At 35.0% G+C, this 18,001-nt stretch overlaps 1 protein-coding gene and 1 pseudogene across 10 annotated transcripts in view; one reads left to right on the top strand and one right to left on the bottom strand.

Moving 5' to 3' along the window:
• The window catches only part of LOC142614918 (small ribosomal subunit protein mS47-like), a 33,815-nt gene extending 26,412 nt beyond the window's left edge, over nt 1-7,403 (bottom strand). For 2 of the 10 annotated variants that reach the window (XR_012840606.1, XM_075787557.1), the window contains exons 1-3: nt 7,265-7,403; nt 5,777-5,932; nt 5,638-5,701 (exon numbers count right to left, since the gene is read on the bottom strand). Coding sequence is in view for 3 of the 10 variants with exons in the window: in XM_075787552.1 (XP_075643667.1) it covers nt 4,088-4,127 (40 nt within the window). In the remaining 7 variants the exon portion in view is untranslated. Of the gene's footprint in view, nt 1-687; nt 759-4,087; nt 4,222-5,637; nt 5,702-5,776; nt 5,933-7,264 lie in introns of all 10 variants that reach the window. The other 8 variants (XR_012840607.1, XM_075787558.1, XM_075787555.1 and 5 more) reach the window with 7 other exon arrangements.
• Nucleotides 1-15,627, top strand: part of LOC142616621 (malate dehydrogenase, cytoplasmic-like) — a 37,809-nt pseudogene extending 22,182 nt beyond the window's left edge.
• Nucleotides 15,628-18,001: the final 2,374 nt, after the last annotated feature.

The raw sequence follows: 18,001 nt of genomic DNA, 5'->3' as shown, positions 1-18,001 counted from the left end.
AGAGGGAACAAGAAATGAGAAAAGAGAAAAAATGGGGGTGAAACCTTTCACGGGTAGGCTATCAGCTTTGCTCTGACCAAGTTACAGGTATGGGGCCCACAAAAAGTTGATAATTTTAAGTGATGACAAGTTGAGTAATGTGTGCCAAACGGGTGGATATAAGAAATAGGAGTATTTTGAGTGATGAGTGATAAATAATGAGTGATGAGTGATAAAAATTGAGTGAGGAGTGATGAGTGATAAAAAAAAAAAAAACCCAAACAGGGCCAAAATCTTTGGTTTACGCAATGGTGAAAGACTAATGATTTCATAATGACATAAGACTTGATATGTCATATTAAACTTTACCTTGAAACTACCCAACTACTCATCTAAGCCATTTTTTTCACTAACAAAATAAACATTTCCAAGATGCATGATACTAAGAAAAAGTATGCAGTCCTTTCCTTACCTTGCATAGACTATAGAAGTACCTTTAAAATTCAAATGTAAATATAATGTAAAGTGAAAAGTTCATCCTAGCAGTATTCTTTTTTTCTTCTAAAATCAATTTCACACTATCCTCATGATCATGATCATCATCAAATCAACATCGTAATTCAAGATAAATAATGAAATAACTTATCTTTACTCCCCCCCCCCAAAGGGAAAACATATATTGTATTGCAAATAATATTAAATAATTACATCAACGACAGGTTATTGTTGGACAAAAAATGGAGCTTTTTCCATCCTGTAGCTCGGTGTTCTGCAAGATTCTACTTGAAAACAATGAAAATCAAATAATTAATTCAATTTTTCAATGACTTTGTTTGACTGCCAAATGTATATTCAGCTATATATTATAAAACCTTGAACTAAAATTGAACAACATAAAATTTACATTCCAAAAAGGTAGATTTTTTAATCTAAATCTTCTCAACTACCTCACCACTTACGAATCATTTCACCACTCACTCCCAAATTATGAAGCATTTAAAACTTCTCCTAGAGTCATAATATTCATAGTTAGGAATCCCAAATAGAAAAACATGTGCAAAATTAGGCCTAACACTACTATTTAGCCTACTTAACTGAGACATTCATCCAATTTTGATAATCTCCAGAACAAGTTATTAAAAAACCAAATACCAAACTCACGAATTTTCATGTTTTTTCTGCCATTCTCACCATACACACATCATTCACAGCACAGGCTTCAGAACATTCACCCTTTCCTTAGAAATAGTAAGCAAGATAAATATGTGTAGGGTTATATTGCCACTTATCCTATCCTGCTTGACAAAATGGACTTGTTCTCGCTCTATCTAGGAAAATGGCATAAAGAGATTTAACCCATTCTCAAAACCAAGAACCCTCTATGAACCATAAAAGGATCGGACATTAGTGTCTCCGTTTGATCACTACTATTAATTATGGGAGAAGACCCAGATGTGCAAATCAATCAAACACATATTAGCATTTTCCTTAGAAATAGTAAACAAGATAAATATCTACAGGGTTACATTGCCACTTATCCTATCCTACTTGACAAAATTGACTTAGTTCTCACTCTATATAGGAAAATGACATGAAGAGATTTGGCCAATTCTTGCCAAGAACCCTCTTTGCCACTAGCAATCAACTTCATAAACATCCCCCATATTGTTGACTTTTTTGCATTTTTGCAACACAAAACTCTGGGAGTAACACGATCTAATGACTGTGAAGGCAATTTATTATATGCTTACTGATTGGAATAGTATTTAATGAGCTTTGAATCTGGCTGGTAGGGCTCAAATCACATAACTAATAACGAATAACTAACAATTACTTCGTAAACCCACCCAATAACTACTCGTGACTGTAGAGGCAATTTATTGTATGCTTACTGATTGAATTAGTATTTAATGAGCTTTGAACCTGACGATGATAATCACATAACTAATTACTAACAACTACTTCGTAGACCCACCCTGGAACTACTCGCTCCCTGATGTCTCTTTTTATTGGTACCAAATAAATTGCACGGACAAGAACAATATGCTCCTATATTTTATTCAGAAGAAGCCCTTGCCTGGAGAAAACAGCAGCAGCAGTAGCACCAACGCCTCCTCTCCTCTGACCAATGGAGCTCTTCCTCGCCGATGGAGCTGCCGCGACGTCGATCTGAGCTGGCGCCCATGCACCAAATACTGCGGTTTGTTCTGATTTCCCCTTTGTTTTTTCATGATTTGTTCTTTTACTCAATCTGGATTTCAAAATATTGATGGTTTTGGGTTAGGGTTTTTGGACGTTAATCACTTGCTTTGGTATGGGTTTTGCTGTATTTTGGTACCTTGGTGCGTTTTGATTGGATTCCAAAGTGGTTAAGTTCAACCCTAAACAAATCTGATTTGTCTATTATGAGAATCTTGTTTTCTTGTTCCAGCTAATTTTGTTTGGGTTTCAAATCATGATTTTTTTTTTTTTTGGGATGAAACTTTTTGGGGTTTTTCTTTGTATTTTATCCTCGGTCTTGCGCTGGTGTGTTTGTTCTTTTGATAGGATTTATTTAGTTAGTATTTCAAGTTCTTACATGAATAAATGATATATTATGAATAAACAAATTGATGAATTTCTAAATCTGGAGATGAATTCCTGTTCTTTAGTTCACTACTTGAAATCAGTCTAATTCACATAATGTGGTCTTTTTGATAAATTATTATTTATCATTTTATAAAGTCTGTTATACACCATTTAGTGATTGTAGTTTCCAACCTATCGCTTTTGAAAGCAGAGTTAGAGGGACTCCTATGGCTCATGCCTGTCACGATGTTGTTTGAGTTGTGTCAGAAGCAAGGGAAGCAAGTTGACATTAAGTATTGGAAGAATGGGGAAAAGAATGTTGCAACTGTATATGTCGATGGTAAGTTTATTGCCTCAGGTTCTTCTCAGAAGAAGGAATCTATGCTCACTAATGTTGGGAGGTTAGATTTTTCTTTTGGACTCAATAGTCATTTGAGATTGATGGAGCAAAGCAGAAGTTACATGAGCTTTGTGGCAAGAAAAAATGGCCTAAGCCTATTTACAGGTATGAGCTTCTTTATTATGAGCAGTGAAGCAATACAGAGTATGTGTGTGTGTGTGTGTTCTGAATTATTTGATGATGAGCCTGTTAGATTTGTGAGTTGAACCACGATCAAGCCTTCTGTATTCTCTCTCCCCCTCCCTCCCTCCTCTCTCTCCCATAGGCCATAGTTTATGATTTAGAATTTCATAAGGATGGCATGGAATGTTTTGAAGAGCCTGATTACTGGGTTCACAATGACTGGAACCAGGAATACTGATCTCTATGGCATGTCAAATGAACATAAACTAGTAGGCTTTGTAGTTTGTTCTATTGGCTTGTTGGCACTCGCACGTTCATTGCAGTTTTTAATCTTGCAATGAAATGCTTTTTTTAATCTCCTCCATGTGTGTACCGTTAAACCACCACCTACGTTGGATATAAAATTTTCATGCTTTTCTTCTTCTCAAGTATTCACTGTTTTTTCAAATACTCACTTCCTTATCTATATTGTAAGATATTGAATCTGAATGTACTTTTGCCATAACTTGCAGCCTTGAGAAGGATGAGGGTCCACCACACAACAAGAAATATGTTTCATCGGTTCAAATATCAACAGTAGATGGCATTTTATATAGAGAGGGAGATGAAAAGTCAAGAGTAAAGGAAGCACAAAATTCTGCAGCTTCCTGGATTATTTGTGCCTTACAAGAATCTAGTTATCTATGATGCTACTCCTTTTTTAGAAGAATATCAGTGAAGAACAGTTAGAATGGTTAGGACTGTTAGGTTTAGTTTACAAGAATATCAGTGAAGAACAGTTAGAATGGTTAGGTTTAGTTTAGAAAAGAATATCAGTGAAGAACAGTAAGAATGACTTGGTTAATGGCTACAGCTAAAATACATGGAATACTTTATGGAATTGCAAGTAGACCCATGTGATATAGGGGTTAAATGAATTATGTTCACTTGATTGCTTGGGCATGATTAATTTATGCCACTAGATTTTTAACAAAAATGTACCTATTTAACAGTTTAACAATTAACATTAACACTTACAGTATAAAGTGAAAGTTCCATATGTATCAACCAATCTCATTGTTGTATGCAACCCAGTTGATTGCTTGCTCTGTCTTTTATGGCTAAAGCTGCTTATATTCTTTATGTATCACCCACTCTCATTGTTCCCTATACTGATTAACGAAGGTACTTTATATGCATCATATGAGCTTTGTATGCTTAAAACACAGTTATATTGAAAAGGTTGATCATTCTTTTGCACAGCTGCACACATTTTTGCATCTTTAGCTAGATCTAAGAGCTAATTTGTTGATATTGTGATTCCATAATATCTGTATCTGATCAGATCAGTGCTTAAATGGTTTAAATGTATGACGTTGTTCAATCAATGAAATAAATGCATTATGTTTTATTTTGTAAGTTTTAAAGCATTAAAAATAATCTTTCATGAATACACTTGTTTCTCAAACAATATGTAAAAAAACATGATTGAATGAATCTATACAAGACCAAAAAAAAAAAAATCTATAAGCATTTTTTGGTTCTTACTTCACAGGATAATTACATATACACCCAAAATTCTTTTTTGAAAGCAGAGTTTTTAATTGACAATAAAACCTGTCACAATTTGAAATAAAAGTTTCTAATTGACAATACATTCACCTGAAATAAAACTTGTCATAATTCAGAATAGAAAAAGAGAGTCATAAGATTACAAACACATCTGAAATAAAACTTGTCACAATTTTTTTTAAAGTTTTTAATTAACAATACATTCACTTAAAATAAAACTTGTCATGATTCAAAATATAAAAAGAGAATTATAAGATTACAAATACATTTGAAATTACAAATACATTTGAAATAAAACATGCCACAATTTTTTTTATAAAAGTTTCTAATTGACAATACATTCACTTGAAATAAAACATGTCATGATTCAGAATACAAAAAGAGAATCATATGATTGAAGATATATCTTAAAATAAAACTTGTCTCAATTCAAACTACAAGAAGATGGCTCCATCCACCACAATTAAAATATTGTATAGCAAAAAATATTTGCTTCCCAATGCATTCTCTTGGTCACAAAACTTGTTTGGACATCAGCTTTCTTGGAATTGTTATAATAGATCTTACATAAAAGAACAACCAAATACCAAAAAAAAAAAAAAAAAAAAAAATAGAATGAGCACAGTTAAAAAAAGAATTCAATATATTCTAATTAAACAGTAAGTGGTCATACTGTAAATAATGACTGGTTAGGATGTATATATATATATATAGTAGATGATGATGATGATGTAGAAGGATACGTCGCAACTGACAAAGAATCCTAAAGATGATTGACAAATACAAATTAGAATAAATAACAAAATCATCCATTATAGAACAATTTATACTAAGTAAAAAAAACCAAATACATCATATACTTGTACAAAACTTGTGGAGTGCTATGTATTTGCTATGACTGATGGGTTCAACCTTGCTATCGAAGATTCCTAATTCAAAAAATTAAAAGTTCATTTTGAAAAATATCATTAAAGATATGTATTATTGTGAAATTGAATATATTATAATTAAATAACCTCAATTTGACTTTGTTAATGCATTGACTCCCAGTGTGGTGTCAAGCTTGTATTTGCAACATCCCTACAAGAAGAAATTTTATAAACCAAAAATTTAAATAATAAATTAATACAAAAATCGATAATTTTATATAATTACCCAAAATGCTTATGTGACGAACAATTGCTTCTCACATGACCCGTTTCTTTGCAAATGCTACACTTTCTCTTCTTCGTCAATTGTTTTTCTCTTGGAGGCCTAGATTCACGGTGGAGAATTCAACAACCACAGTAAAAAAACTTGTCAAAAAGGCACCTGTAACAAAAAACAAGATTCCCATTCAATTAAATTCATTTTAGTGTTGGATTCCTAATTGAACAAGCTCTCAAGAAAAGCAAATCCAAAAAAATTAATTCAAGGTTCAAGAAAAAAAACACAAACTGAAAATTAAATAAATATGACAGTATAATCATGACGGGGCAACCTAAAAATAGTTATTTTTGCCTACACTTAATACCTGTTTTGCAAAAAGATAGAGCATAGTGACTTTCAGAACATAACATAATTCAAAATTTTAAAATTAGACCAGCAAAGAATGTTATGGGGATCACATTATACTGACCTTGCAAATTTGGGAAACTTAATTACCACTTTTCATTCTTAAAGAATGTTTGGGCAATCACTCACAAATTTGTATTATCGTACATAATATTTGGACAATTATTGTTAGACTTTATAAGTCTGATGTCTATACATTATTGTGAAATTGATCGAATTTGATATTCATATTTTCTTGTGAAACAATAGAGGGGAAATCCGGCTTGGTTTTCAAGGAGAAGGTTGAATATGATGATGCAAATAGGTCAGCAACTCTTATTGGTGTTGATGGAGATATCATGCAGGAATACAAGACCTTTAAGGCCACCTATCAGGTTGTTCCAAAGGGTACTGGAAGCTTGGCCAAATTGAACATTGAATATGAGAAACTTAGGGAGTATGTGCCAGCTCCAAATAAGTACATCACTCTGAGGGTTAATATCACCAAAGGTATTGATGAGCACATTACTAAGGCATAAATGAAAGGATGTATCGGCCACTAGTGCTTGTATATAATAAGCATAAGACTTGCAATGCATTTAATCAAGCATGTATAACTATGTTTTGGCATCAGATCTCTCTAATGTAGTACCTATGGTTTGTAATAAAATAATAAAGGGTGGTTACATACCAATGGCCTGTAAGTCAATTGGCACGTCCAACCCCTTGCGTGAGGCAAGTCATGCTTTGTATTGATATTAAAATTGGGATGTGTAAATTCAGCATGGATTTTCTTCTCATTTCTCTCTTAATTATTTTTTGGGTGCTATTTTAATTTCATAGACAACCATCACATAGAAGAATAACAATGACATTTTCTTCTGAAGCTATAGAAGCGAATGTACTTGACAATCCAAAAGCTTTAAGGGACATGTAGAAAATAAGTATGTCACTCTGATGGTTAATATCACCAAAGATCTTAATGCACATATTATGAAGGCGCAATAGAAAGGATGTATCCTCTTGTGCTAGCACTAGTGGCCGATACATCCTTTCAATTATGCCTTAGTAATGTGCTCATCAATAAATAAAGGGGAAATCGGAACAAACCGCAGTATTTGGTGTGTGGGCGCCGGCTCAGATCGACGCCGCGGCGGCTCCATCGGCAGGGAAGAGCTCCGTTGGTCAGAGGAGAGGAGGCGTTGGTGCTGGTGTTGTACCTATTTTCTCCAGGTAAACAGAATGTGTTTGGTGATTTTGGTTTTGTTTGAGCTACAATCCTGTGTGATAGAGTGTACTTAGGCTCCTTGAATATCTGACGTGCCAGCTCCTGATTGGTGGCATAAATAGCCCCTTTTTCCCTAGCTCCGGACATAACATTTCCTTATTTTATCTATCCTTGTTTGGACAAGATTTTTTTTTGGGTCCAAAATACCTTTATTTCTCTAAGTTTAAGTAGAGATAGAATTAAAGGACAACAAAGTAAAAATAAGACTTTAACTCCCACTAAAACATTGCCTACAAAATAAGATTACTCTCCACTAACCCATTTATTCAGAAACAAACTTCATGTTTAAACTTCTCTTTCTAAAAAAAAAAAAAAATGTTTAAACTTCTCTTTCTTTATTTTTTTAATTGGCCAAAAATATTTCCTTTTTTTTAAACCCACGTTAAAAAGTTATTATTTTATTTTAGAAACCCACGTTAAAAAGTTACTATTTTTTGGGGTAAAATTTAATAATCTAAAAAGTCTTCTTTAACTTCCACGTAAGACACCATCTATAAAATAAGACCATACTCTTAGTACACTCACGTTGTTTTTCAAACTCAAATTGCTTCTTCTTCAGTTCTCCAATTCTCTCAATTCTTTGTTAATCTTCTTTTCACCATTATCATCATTTTTTCTATTTGTTCTTGCTTAACGGAATGTGTATATCAATATACATTGGTCTTTTCTATTTTGGTTTTCTAATTCACAAATAACTTCTTATATTTTAAAAACAAATCAAATATTTGTGTAAAATAGCCCTTCTATTTCAACCTCACATCTAATTTCTTTCACATATTTCTTCAAGGAACGTACTGACTGGAAAACGAATGGCATTAGTGTTGGAGAGAGTGGTGATTTCGTTGATGGGCTTTTGGCAATAGTTGTCGATCACAGGCTGCGTTTTGCAAGCAAAGATGAAGCAAACATTGTTTGTAATCAGGTTTCCCAAATGTGTATACAACTTTGCATTGACGTCCTTTTGGCTCTCTCTCTCTCTACTCCTCTTTTGGTTTGATGATGTGTTTAGAGATTAGAGGTAGATTGTGGCTAATATGAACTTTGTGCGGGAATCAGATGTGAGATTGCCCATTGTGATTGGTCAGAAGGTAGGCTAAAACAAGGCCACTTGCAAGAAGTAGCTTAGTAAATGAGGTATTTATTTATCTAAACTCCATGGAACGTGTGGATTTTCAAGATTTTCATGTGTTTTGTCCTCCAACTCCAACAGTTTTTTTGGATTTTGGACTTGAAGTGTAGTCAATAGCAAAAAAGTAAATATCTTTGATGACCTTTATTTAGATGCCTCATGCCTGTTGGGTTCTCTATATCAGAAAATTACGTTTGCTATTATGAGTTGTTTGGTTTATATTTGATTTTCTTATTTTGTTATTATTATCCATTCCATATCATTATCTTTTTTTTAGAATGATTCCATATCATTATCTTTTCTTTTCTTTTCTTTTTTAATCTTTTCTTTTTTCTTTTATTTGGACTGATGAGTGTTTAATATTTTCTCTAATTAATGAGTCTTTTTTAAAGAGTGGGAATGATATATATTATTGTATTTTTTTTTTGTCTATTTTTCCACTAACCACACGTTTTTTACATTGCATTTAAAAAAAAAAAAAAAAACCATTCTCACGTTTTCTTTAATTCCTGTTGTTTTGTTCAAAATTCAAGTATGAGTTCTATGTGAACTCAAATTACTTTTTTAAAACTCAAATTGATATTTAAAAAAAAAAAAGTTGAACGCTGACTTAGAATTTAGGGAAAAAAAAAACTTATTCTTTTAACGTGATTTATAGTCTGAAAGAAAAAAAAAAAAATCTTTTAACTCCCACATAAAATAGTGTCTACAAAATAGATCACACTTTTTCAAACTCTCACATTTTCTTACATTCATGTTATTTTGTTCAAAATTCAAATATGAGTTTTATTTGAACTCAAATTACTTTTTTAAACTCAAATTGATATTTTTTTTTAAAAAATTTAGTTGAACTCTGACTTAGAGTTTAGGGAAAAAAAAAAAACCCTTATTATTTTAACTTGATTTAGAGTCTGAAAGTAAAAAAAACATAAATTCTTTTAACTCCCACGTAAAATAGTGCCTACAAAATGGTGCAAAACTATTGACCCAATTGATTTATGTCTTTTATTTTTGGTGGGGGGGGGGGGTGTTGTATTCATTTATTTATTGAAAGTCTCAAAAATGGATTAGTTTTGTTCTGTTATATGCTCTAAAAACTATTCCTTAATTCTGGCTTCAACTGTTGGGCTTTGTGGAGCCTAGTTGTGTTTGATTCGGTTGACAACCCGACTTGACCCGAATAATGTTACGTAGTTTTTAATGGGAGATTATCTGAGGCTTAGTCCATTGGAATGAAAATCTAGATAATGATATTTAACATTACCAATAAGAGTAGGTAATGGAGAATTTTTAATTTTGAAATCACAAAATGAATTCTAGAAAGCATTTTTTTTTTTTTTGCTGAATAGAAAACAAAAGAGTTTGCTCTCTAATTTTAGTACTCATTTAATAAGGAATCATGAATTTAAAAAATGCTTAAAAATGGTGTGCAGATATTCTTATGTAATATCCAAGGTGAAAATCTGCTTTGGTTTCTTGTTTAACTAGAAAGGGAGCACACGAAGCAGCACAATTCCTCTCTCAAATAGCAATGACCTTTGGTCATACAAATTGCGTTCATTAAAGCAGTGAACAACAAGAAATGCTTAAGGAAGGAGCACTATCATGTAGTGACAAACAAATGCAATCTTATATAATTTTTGGTGCTATAGAGCAAACATATTCTGCAATAGAATACTCTTGGACTCATCACCTATAATTATGATTTTGAGTTGTTCCTCAAGACAAGTTGATGTCAAGTGCACTACAACTTAGTAAAGTGCATGTTTGTAGTTTGTATCCTGCTGACTTGAATGACAACTATAGCTCTAAAATAAAGCTCATTCTTTATTCTCTCTCTTCTTTTTTTGTATGTCTTTGTAAATTCTTATATTGGAAGGGACGAGGGAAAATATAAGAGACAAATTGGGGGGGGGGGGGGGGAAGAGAAATGCAACACATTACATATCTTATTTTCTCCTCCCACTCCAACAAAAAAATAAAAAGAGGGTCAGCATTTATTGTCACATTGGTAAAACCATCGGTCAATAAATATTTAAGATTTTGTGTTTTTATTACAATGAAAATCTGTCAAAAAAAGGCCCAGGTTGCCCACTTTACATTAAAAAAGTGCTTAAAAGTAGTTGCTAAATTTAAATTTAGGCTCTTTTTAACTTTTGTTATGGATGTGTAGTAAGTGCTAAATTTTAGGATTAAAAAAAAAATTGATAACTGCCATAAATATTTTTTTTATTTGAGAAGATAACTGCCAAAAAAATCAACAACAACAACCCCAAAAATTAAGGAAACGTGTTCACAAAAAAAAAAAATTAAAGAAACATGGAGCCTGAAGCCTTTCCTTTAACAAAACTAGCCTTTGAGCACGTGCTCACGCGCGTGCTCAGAGGCTCTTTTATTTATTTTTGATAAATATTAATAATTTGCATTCATTATAAATTGAAATTACTACATATTTTTCAATCACTAAAAAACTAAAAGTGTGATAAGTGTTAATATTTGGTATAAACGCATAACACACATCACACTGCTAGGTATTTTTTTGTGATTGAAAAATGTGTAGTAATTTCAATTTATAATGAATGCAAATTATTAATATTTATCAAAAAAATAAAAGAGCCTCTCATGTGCGTGCTCAGAAGCTAGTTTCCACGATCAAGGTTGATATATAAATTAAAAAAAAAAAAAAAAAACCATGTTAACACTTATTAATACCCATTTTTGCTAATATGGACCCAAGGACCAAGGCTGGAAAAGCCCAAACCAGAGACTAATAAGTGAAAAAGAAAGGCAATTGGGCTACGTCCCACAAGCCTAGGAAGTAAGCAAGCTTGGCCCAAACAAAAGCCCCAAGAGAGAAAATACCCATGAGGAACAAGAGATACAACGCCCACTTTACGATATGGGCAGTGTATAGAAGAATGCCACTGTGGGATGGTGCTGGTGCTGTTTTCTCCAGGTAAGCGCTTCTTCTAAACAGAACGTGTTTGGTGACCACATAAATTCTCTTGAGTGTGTAGATTTAAGATTTTAGGGACACCCACACAGCCACACTCAGTTTGGAACATTATCAGTTCACCTTACATAGATTTTGTATTTTTTGTATATATAGCTCCATTTACTTTAAAAATGAAACTGGATGTTCTGAGATGTTTTGAAGTTTAAAAAGAGGAGACGTATTGGTTCTATTGATGCTGATTGATTTCATTGGATAAGATTGATGCTAATGGATCTGAGACATTTTTTGGGATTTTATTTATTTATTTATTTTGTATTTAACGAAAATTTTTATGAGGTATTTCCTTTTCTTACTTGATTGTGAAGTTATTTCCCTTCCTTCTTTAATTTAATTTCACTATAGTAGACAGGTTGATCTTAAAATTTGTTGGAATTTTCAATTCGAATGCTTTGTGTTGAATACAAGCATATCTCTGTTACTTTGCTTGGTACTAACTCAAAGCAGTCTCTCCACGTCTTGGCGTTGATTCATGGGACACTATTTGTCTCCATTAGCTACAATCTGAATGTCTATATCTTGGTTAATGTTACTATTTTAAGTTACATCCTGGAGGGACACTTGTGCTCAAATTAGTAATATTGCTAAGCTACCTAATCTAGAGTCCCTTTACATCATAAGAATAATTGATCAGACATTCTTTATATTGCATGAATTATACTATTTCCCTAGATAGAAAAATCTTTCAGTCATCAGAGAGCAGTGTTTGTCCTTTCTTTCCAGATTGAAGAAGTGTGTATCCGAATTACTAGTTCTCTAGCCCCCTCACTCACTCTGAAAATGGAAGAACAAGAAGCTGCCATGAAAATGCACCATTCAAGCAAATCTTAATACTCTAAATATATATGTTTGTTTCTTTTGATCCTCTCAAATCTTGTGTCTCTATGTGCCATCATTGACAACATAATTGTGCATTTTTGAGTCTAGTTTCCAAATTATTAATGAACATATTCAGTGAAAACCAGATTTCCTGTATGTCTGTTTCCAACTTATTTATTGAAGGGGAATAAAAGTGAGCTTGACAGATATACCTGGTAGATATGACGGCATAAAGATGACTGTATTTAACATGGCCAAGGAGGACGGATCCACAGTGGACGGACAGGTACGATGCAGGGATCATCCTTTCGGGATTATTTCCAAGAAGCCTCAAATAAGGATTCGCGCTATATAATTAGGGCTAATGTGGCCTTAATGGATCTCCACGTGAACATGCATAAGAAGAATTCTTGCATCGCACGTTTAGCCTTGATAGAAGGCATCCGAAAGGAAAGAGTTCTAATCCTAGAAGGAAAGGACTTCGTAATCAAGGCGTGGATGCTAACCCTACACCACTATAAATACGCTGAAACCCTTATAAATCAAGGTATACATAATTAACTCAACTCTGGCACTTTAGGGTTGTAAAAGAGACTCTAACTTGACCTTCGGAGGGGTTTTGGTCGGCACCACACCGGTGCTCTTTGTTAGGTCTATTCTTTTCTTTTTGCAGGTGTTGTTTCGATTCAGGAGTGCTTGCAGCTTACTGGTGATTTTTTTCGGCATCATCATTTATAATCAATCATATTGTTAGATTTCTAACAATTGCAAATGTTGAAAGATTGAAATCTTTAAAGAGTTCTTTTTTTTTTTTTAATCTTCACTTTTATGCAGCTAATTTTTTGAATTAATATTGTTTCCTAAGTGTTTTCTTCTTCTTCTTCTTTTTTTTTTTTTTTTTTTTTTGGAGAAAAATATTGTTTCCTACGTTGATGCCCTTTCATTGCTTTATTATGCAGGTGCTAGTTGTTGCCAACCTTGCAAATACCAATGCTCTCATCTTGAAAGAATTTGCTCCTTCAATCCCAGAGAAAAACATCACGTGCCTAACACGACTTGATCATAACAGAGCATTAAGTCAAATAGCTGAGAGACTAAAGGTTTATGTTACTGATGTCAAGAACGTAATCATCTGGGGCAATCACTCTTCAACTCAATATCTGGACGTCAATCATGCAACTGTCACCACCCCAAATGGAGAGAGACCAATCAAAGAACTTGATACTGACGATCATTGGTATCTCAAAATATCCAACATGTTTATTTTTTGCCACTTTCACATGTTTAAATTATTTGGAGACATAGGGTGATAAAGTACCCTTTAAGTATTTACATGGGAGGTAGAGCAGGCATACGGTTCAATCCTCCAAATTTAGACCACCTACATACCATGATACTATTTTTCCTAAAAGATTAAGTTTTTAGGAAATGGTGAATTTAATTATTTAACAATTTTTTTTGGGAAATTTTTTTTTATGGATTCTAGTCACTGTAGCAATCCCTCCCCTCAAGATAAATAGTGATTGATCATCTACGAAGACAAAATTGCTCCAGTGAATTAATGTCTCTCCTTAGATTACCATGCTTCTTTTAAGCAATAGCTTGGGGTGCACTGTCAATTAGTACCTACATTCCATTTACCTAACCCAGGGATCCCAATCTTTAGGGTGTTGGTGGTAACAATTTTTATACCTGAGTTTGTACTTATCAAAAAACAAACTTATTCTTAAATTTGTCTTGCACCCTGTTAGAGCATCCGCACCAGTCAATGTATAATAGAAAAAGATGTGAAATTTACACATTTAATCCCCAAAACTACCCACATCAGTCCTTCTATATTAGGACCTGAATTTATATTTTTGAAAAGTTATTGAACTCCAAAGTTTTAGGTTGGTGTTGGGTACATTTGGGTGCATGTTGAATATTTAGGTTGCAACTCTTTGCAGGGTCTTCAACAACATTGTTATGTTGACCATCTTCACATCTCTATGCATCCTTATCAGGCTATTTACTTTGCTTCCCTTTCTGTTATTTATTTATTTAAATTTTGTCTGTCATAGGTTAAAAAATGAGTTCATCAACACTGTACAGCAGTGTGGCGCAGCCATTATCAAGGCTCAGAAAGCATCAAGTGCATTGTCTGCTGCAAGTGCTACTTGTGATCATATGCGTGATTGGGTCCTTGGGACTCCCAAGGTTGATTCTCTTTCATCTCAAATAGCATTTGATCATGCAGGACTTACTTGCTTTTATATTCTTCTTTTTCTTTTCTTTTTTTTAATTATTATTATCTTTTGTAAATTTTCCTTTGGCTCTGTAATTCAGGGAACGTGGGTTTCCATGGGAGTGTATTCTGATGGTTCTTATGGGATCCCAAAGGATATTATTACTCTTTTCCTATTAAATGTCAGAAAGGAAAATGGTCAAATGTGAAGGGTAAGTTCTGTGGCTTCTATATGTTGTAAATGTTACTTCTTCTTTCCTTAAGAGTTGAACTGCTAATGTTTCTAAAGCTACAAATCACTATAATTTGCATAGAGGAATATATGCTGTTTGTCAATTATGTCTTAGATCTAAATATTGGTTTCAGAGCAAAGCTAGTGGTTGAAGAGAGCAAGGATATATATTTAAAATATATGAACTATTAGTCTATAACAATGAAATGCACAAAGCTTAGAACTCACAGTTACAGATGAGCAATCAACGATGATATAAAACAAGGGCTAAGAGTAATACAATGGAGGATTCATGAATGAATAGTTATAATTATGATAGCCTACCATACTTTTGTGTTAGCAGTTAGCATGTTATATATTCCAAAATGCTGTGAAAAATGGTGTAAATGTTTTAATACTACTTGCATGAGACTATTTCAGCACTCAGTGTTTGGAACTTGTTTACGCATTGGCAGGGCTCAAGATCGATGACTTCTCAAGGGCAAAGATGGATGCAACAGCCAAAGACCTCATTGACGAAAAAGAAGTTGCTCATTCATGCCTCAACTAACAATGAACACATCTTCCCTTGGAAAATAATGAAGAAGACTTGATAATGCATGAAAAGAAAAAGGGATTTTCAATTTCCATCCTAACTTTATGTACAAATTTTATCAGTCACTTATAAGGTTTGGAACAATGACAGAACAAGATATGTCCTGATTTATCTTATTTCATGTGTTGGCAAAAGTGTAGACTAGTTCACCAAGCACCTCCCCAAATCCAATAATCAGTTCCATGTTACTACTCATATGTTTTCATTGACTTTATATTATTTCATGAGTCCTAAAAAAAACATCTAATTTATAAAGTTAAAAAAAAAAAAAAACTAAATTATTATAGGTCATGTGGGGAGTAAAAGGACTCGAGCAAGTATTTTTGGGCCTTGGGCTTCATTGACAGGTACCAGCTCGTTTTGGACTAAAGACCTTTGAGAATACAAGTCGGCCCACAGGGGGAAGGTCCGAGGATTCGTCCGAGGACGAATCTCCCCCCGAACAGACCCGTGATGACCCTGGGATCCGCCAAAAAGATCAAGGCAAAGTTCTGGAAAAATTGTTGGTTAAGAGGGGCATCCAAGTACCTTCTAGACACAGGGGTGTGAGAGAAATATCTGAGAAAAAGGCTGCTACCTCCACATTAAAGAGGCTGCACCTACCTCCCTGGCCGCATTAATGGGGAAGTGACCCCTGAACAGCAGATTTTTTGGACCTTCCTGCTATTATTTAAGTATTTTTCAGAAGGTGGTGAAAAAAAAGGAGAAAAAAGGGGAGGAGGACTGAGAATTGTAACATTTGAAAGAAAAAGAAAGATAATACATAAATCATCCTCGGCGTACGTCCGAGGAGGTTCCTTTGTCATGTTTGTTTATTGTTTGCAAATACTATAACACTCTAGTCTGTTTATCAAGTTTGCAACACCATTAAACTAGATTTCGAGCCCACACTCTACAAATTTTATTATTTAAGGCTCGTTGGGCCTGAGCCCACGTTTGTTTTTGGGTCCAGGCGCAATTGTGCTCTTACAATTGGCGCCGTCTGTGGGAAATCTAGTGTTGAAGGAATTCGAGTACCATGGCTGGTTTAGGTTCATACCATGTAGAATCGCAGGGATCACAACCTGAGGATCCTTTCGAACATCTTGAATACCGGGAGGATCGAGAGGGTAGAGTTCACACCGAATATCCTAGAGCGAGTCGTACTCACGGTGGGGGCAGTACCACCCATGAAGGTGGCGCCAAGGCCATCTAGAAGGAGATTAATCACCTTAAGAGGAAACTACACCTCGTCAGGCGGAGGCATTCGCCACCCTCATCGAATCCTTCTACAGGGGAATCCCGGGGAAGTAGTTACAGTTCAAGCTCATGGTCGCCCCCCAGCAGAACATCCTCTTGTGAAGAGGATGACCCATCAGGTCGTAGGCACAAAAAGCCCCCCTCTAGGGGCTTGGGGAACGATGTTATGAGTCGGGCGTTGCACCAGCTCTCCAAATCACCATTCTCACGTAGGATTGAGAATGGGAGACTCCCCAGGAGGTTCACCCAGCTCACTTTCACCATCTACAATGGCCGGACTGATCCGGTGGAACATGTGAGTCACTTTAACCAGAGAATGGCGGTGCATTCTCACAATGAGACCCTGATGTGCAAAGTTTTCCCTTCTAGCTTGGGACCTGTTGCTATGAGGTGGTTCAACGGCCTTAAATCGGGGTCTGTAGGTTCGTTTGGGGAGCTTACAAGAGCATTCGCGTCACGGTTTATTACATGCAGCAGAGTTCCTCGACCATTGGACTCACTGTTATCTATGGCCATGAGGGAGGGCGAGATGTTGAAAGCATACTCCGACCGGTATTGGGAGATGTTTAACGAGATAGATGGTGATTTTGATGAGGTGGCGATCAATAACTTTAAAGTAGGTCTTCTTACTGACCATGACTTGAGGAAGTCCTTGACCAAAAAGCCCATACGAAGTGTACGTCGCCTCATGGACCGTATCGATGAGTACAAAAGGGTCGAGGAAGATCAACAGTAGGGGAAGGGTAAGCCGAAGGTTATCCCACAGGAGAGAAGGGATTTCAGGTCGGACAAATACCACAACAACAGGCTGAGGAGAGATTACTCCGGGCAATCTGGCTCGGCATCACCTCAGACTGTTAATACTGTGTTCCGAGAGCCGGTGCACCAGTTATTGGAGAAGGTCCATAAGGAACCCTACTTCAGATGGCCCAGTAAGATGGCGGGGGATCTTGCCAAGAGGAATCAGAAGCTCTTTTGTCAGTACCATTAAGACGTGGGTCATACTATTGAAAACTATCGGACCCTCTGGAACCATTTGGAGCAACTTGTCAGTGAAGGAAAATTAAAGCAGCACCTGTACCAACCTAATGGGCACAGTAGTCAATCCGGCTCGAATAATTAGAGGAATAATTCATCTCGGCCGCCCTTGAGAATGATCAACGTTATTTTCGCTGCGCCTGGCAGGACCGGTTCATGTCCCACCAGGGTGATGGCGGTTTCGCACTCCCAAGCCGATGAGGCGGGCTCTAGGCCGAAAAGGTTGAAAGTGAATGTGCCCGTCTTAGGATTTTCAGAGGAGGATAAGGT

Source organism: Castanea sativa, chromosome 11, assembly GCF_040712315.1.
Source record: "Castanea sativa cultivar Marrone di Chiusa Pesio chromosome 11, ASM4071231v1".
Classification (NCBI taxonomy): domain Eukaryota; kingdom Viridiplantae; phylum Streptophyta; class Magnoliopsida; order Fagales; family Fagaceae; genus Castanea; species Castanea sativa.
This window is presented reverse-complemented; position numbering and strand designations above follow the sequence as displayed.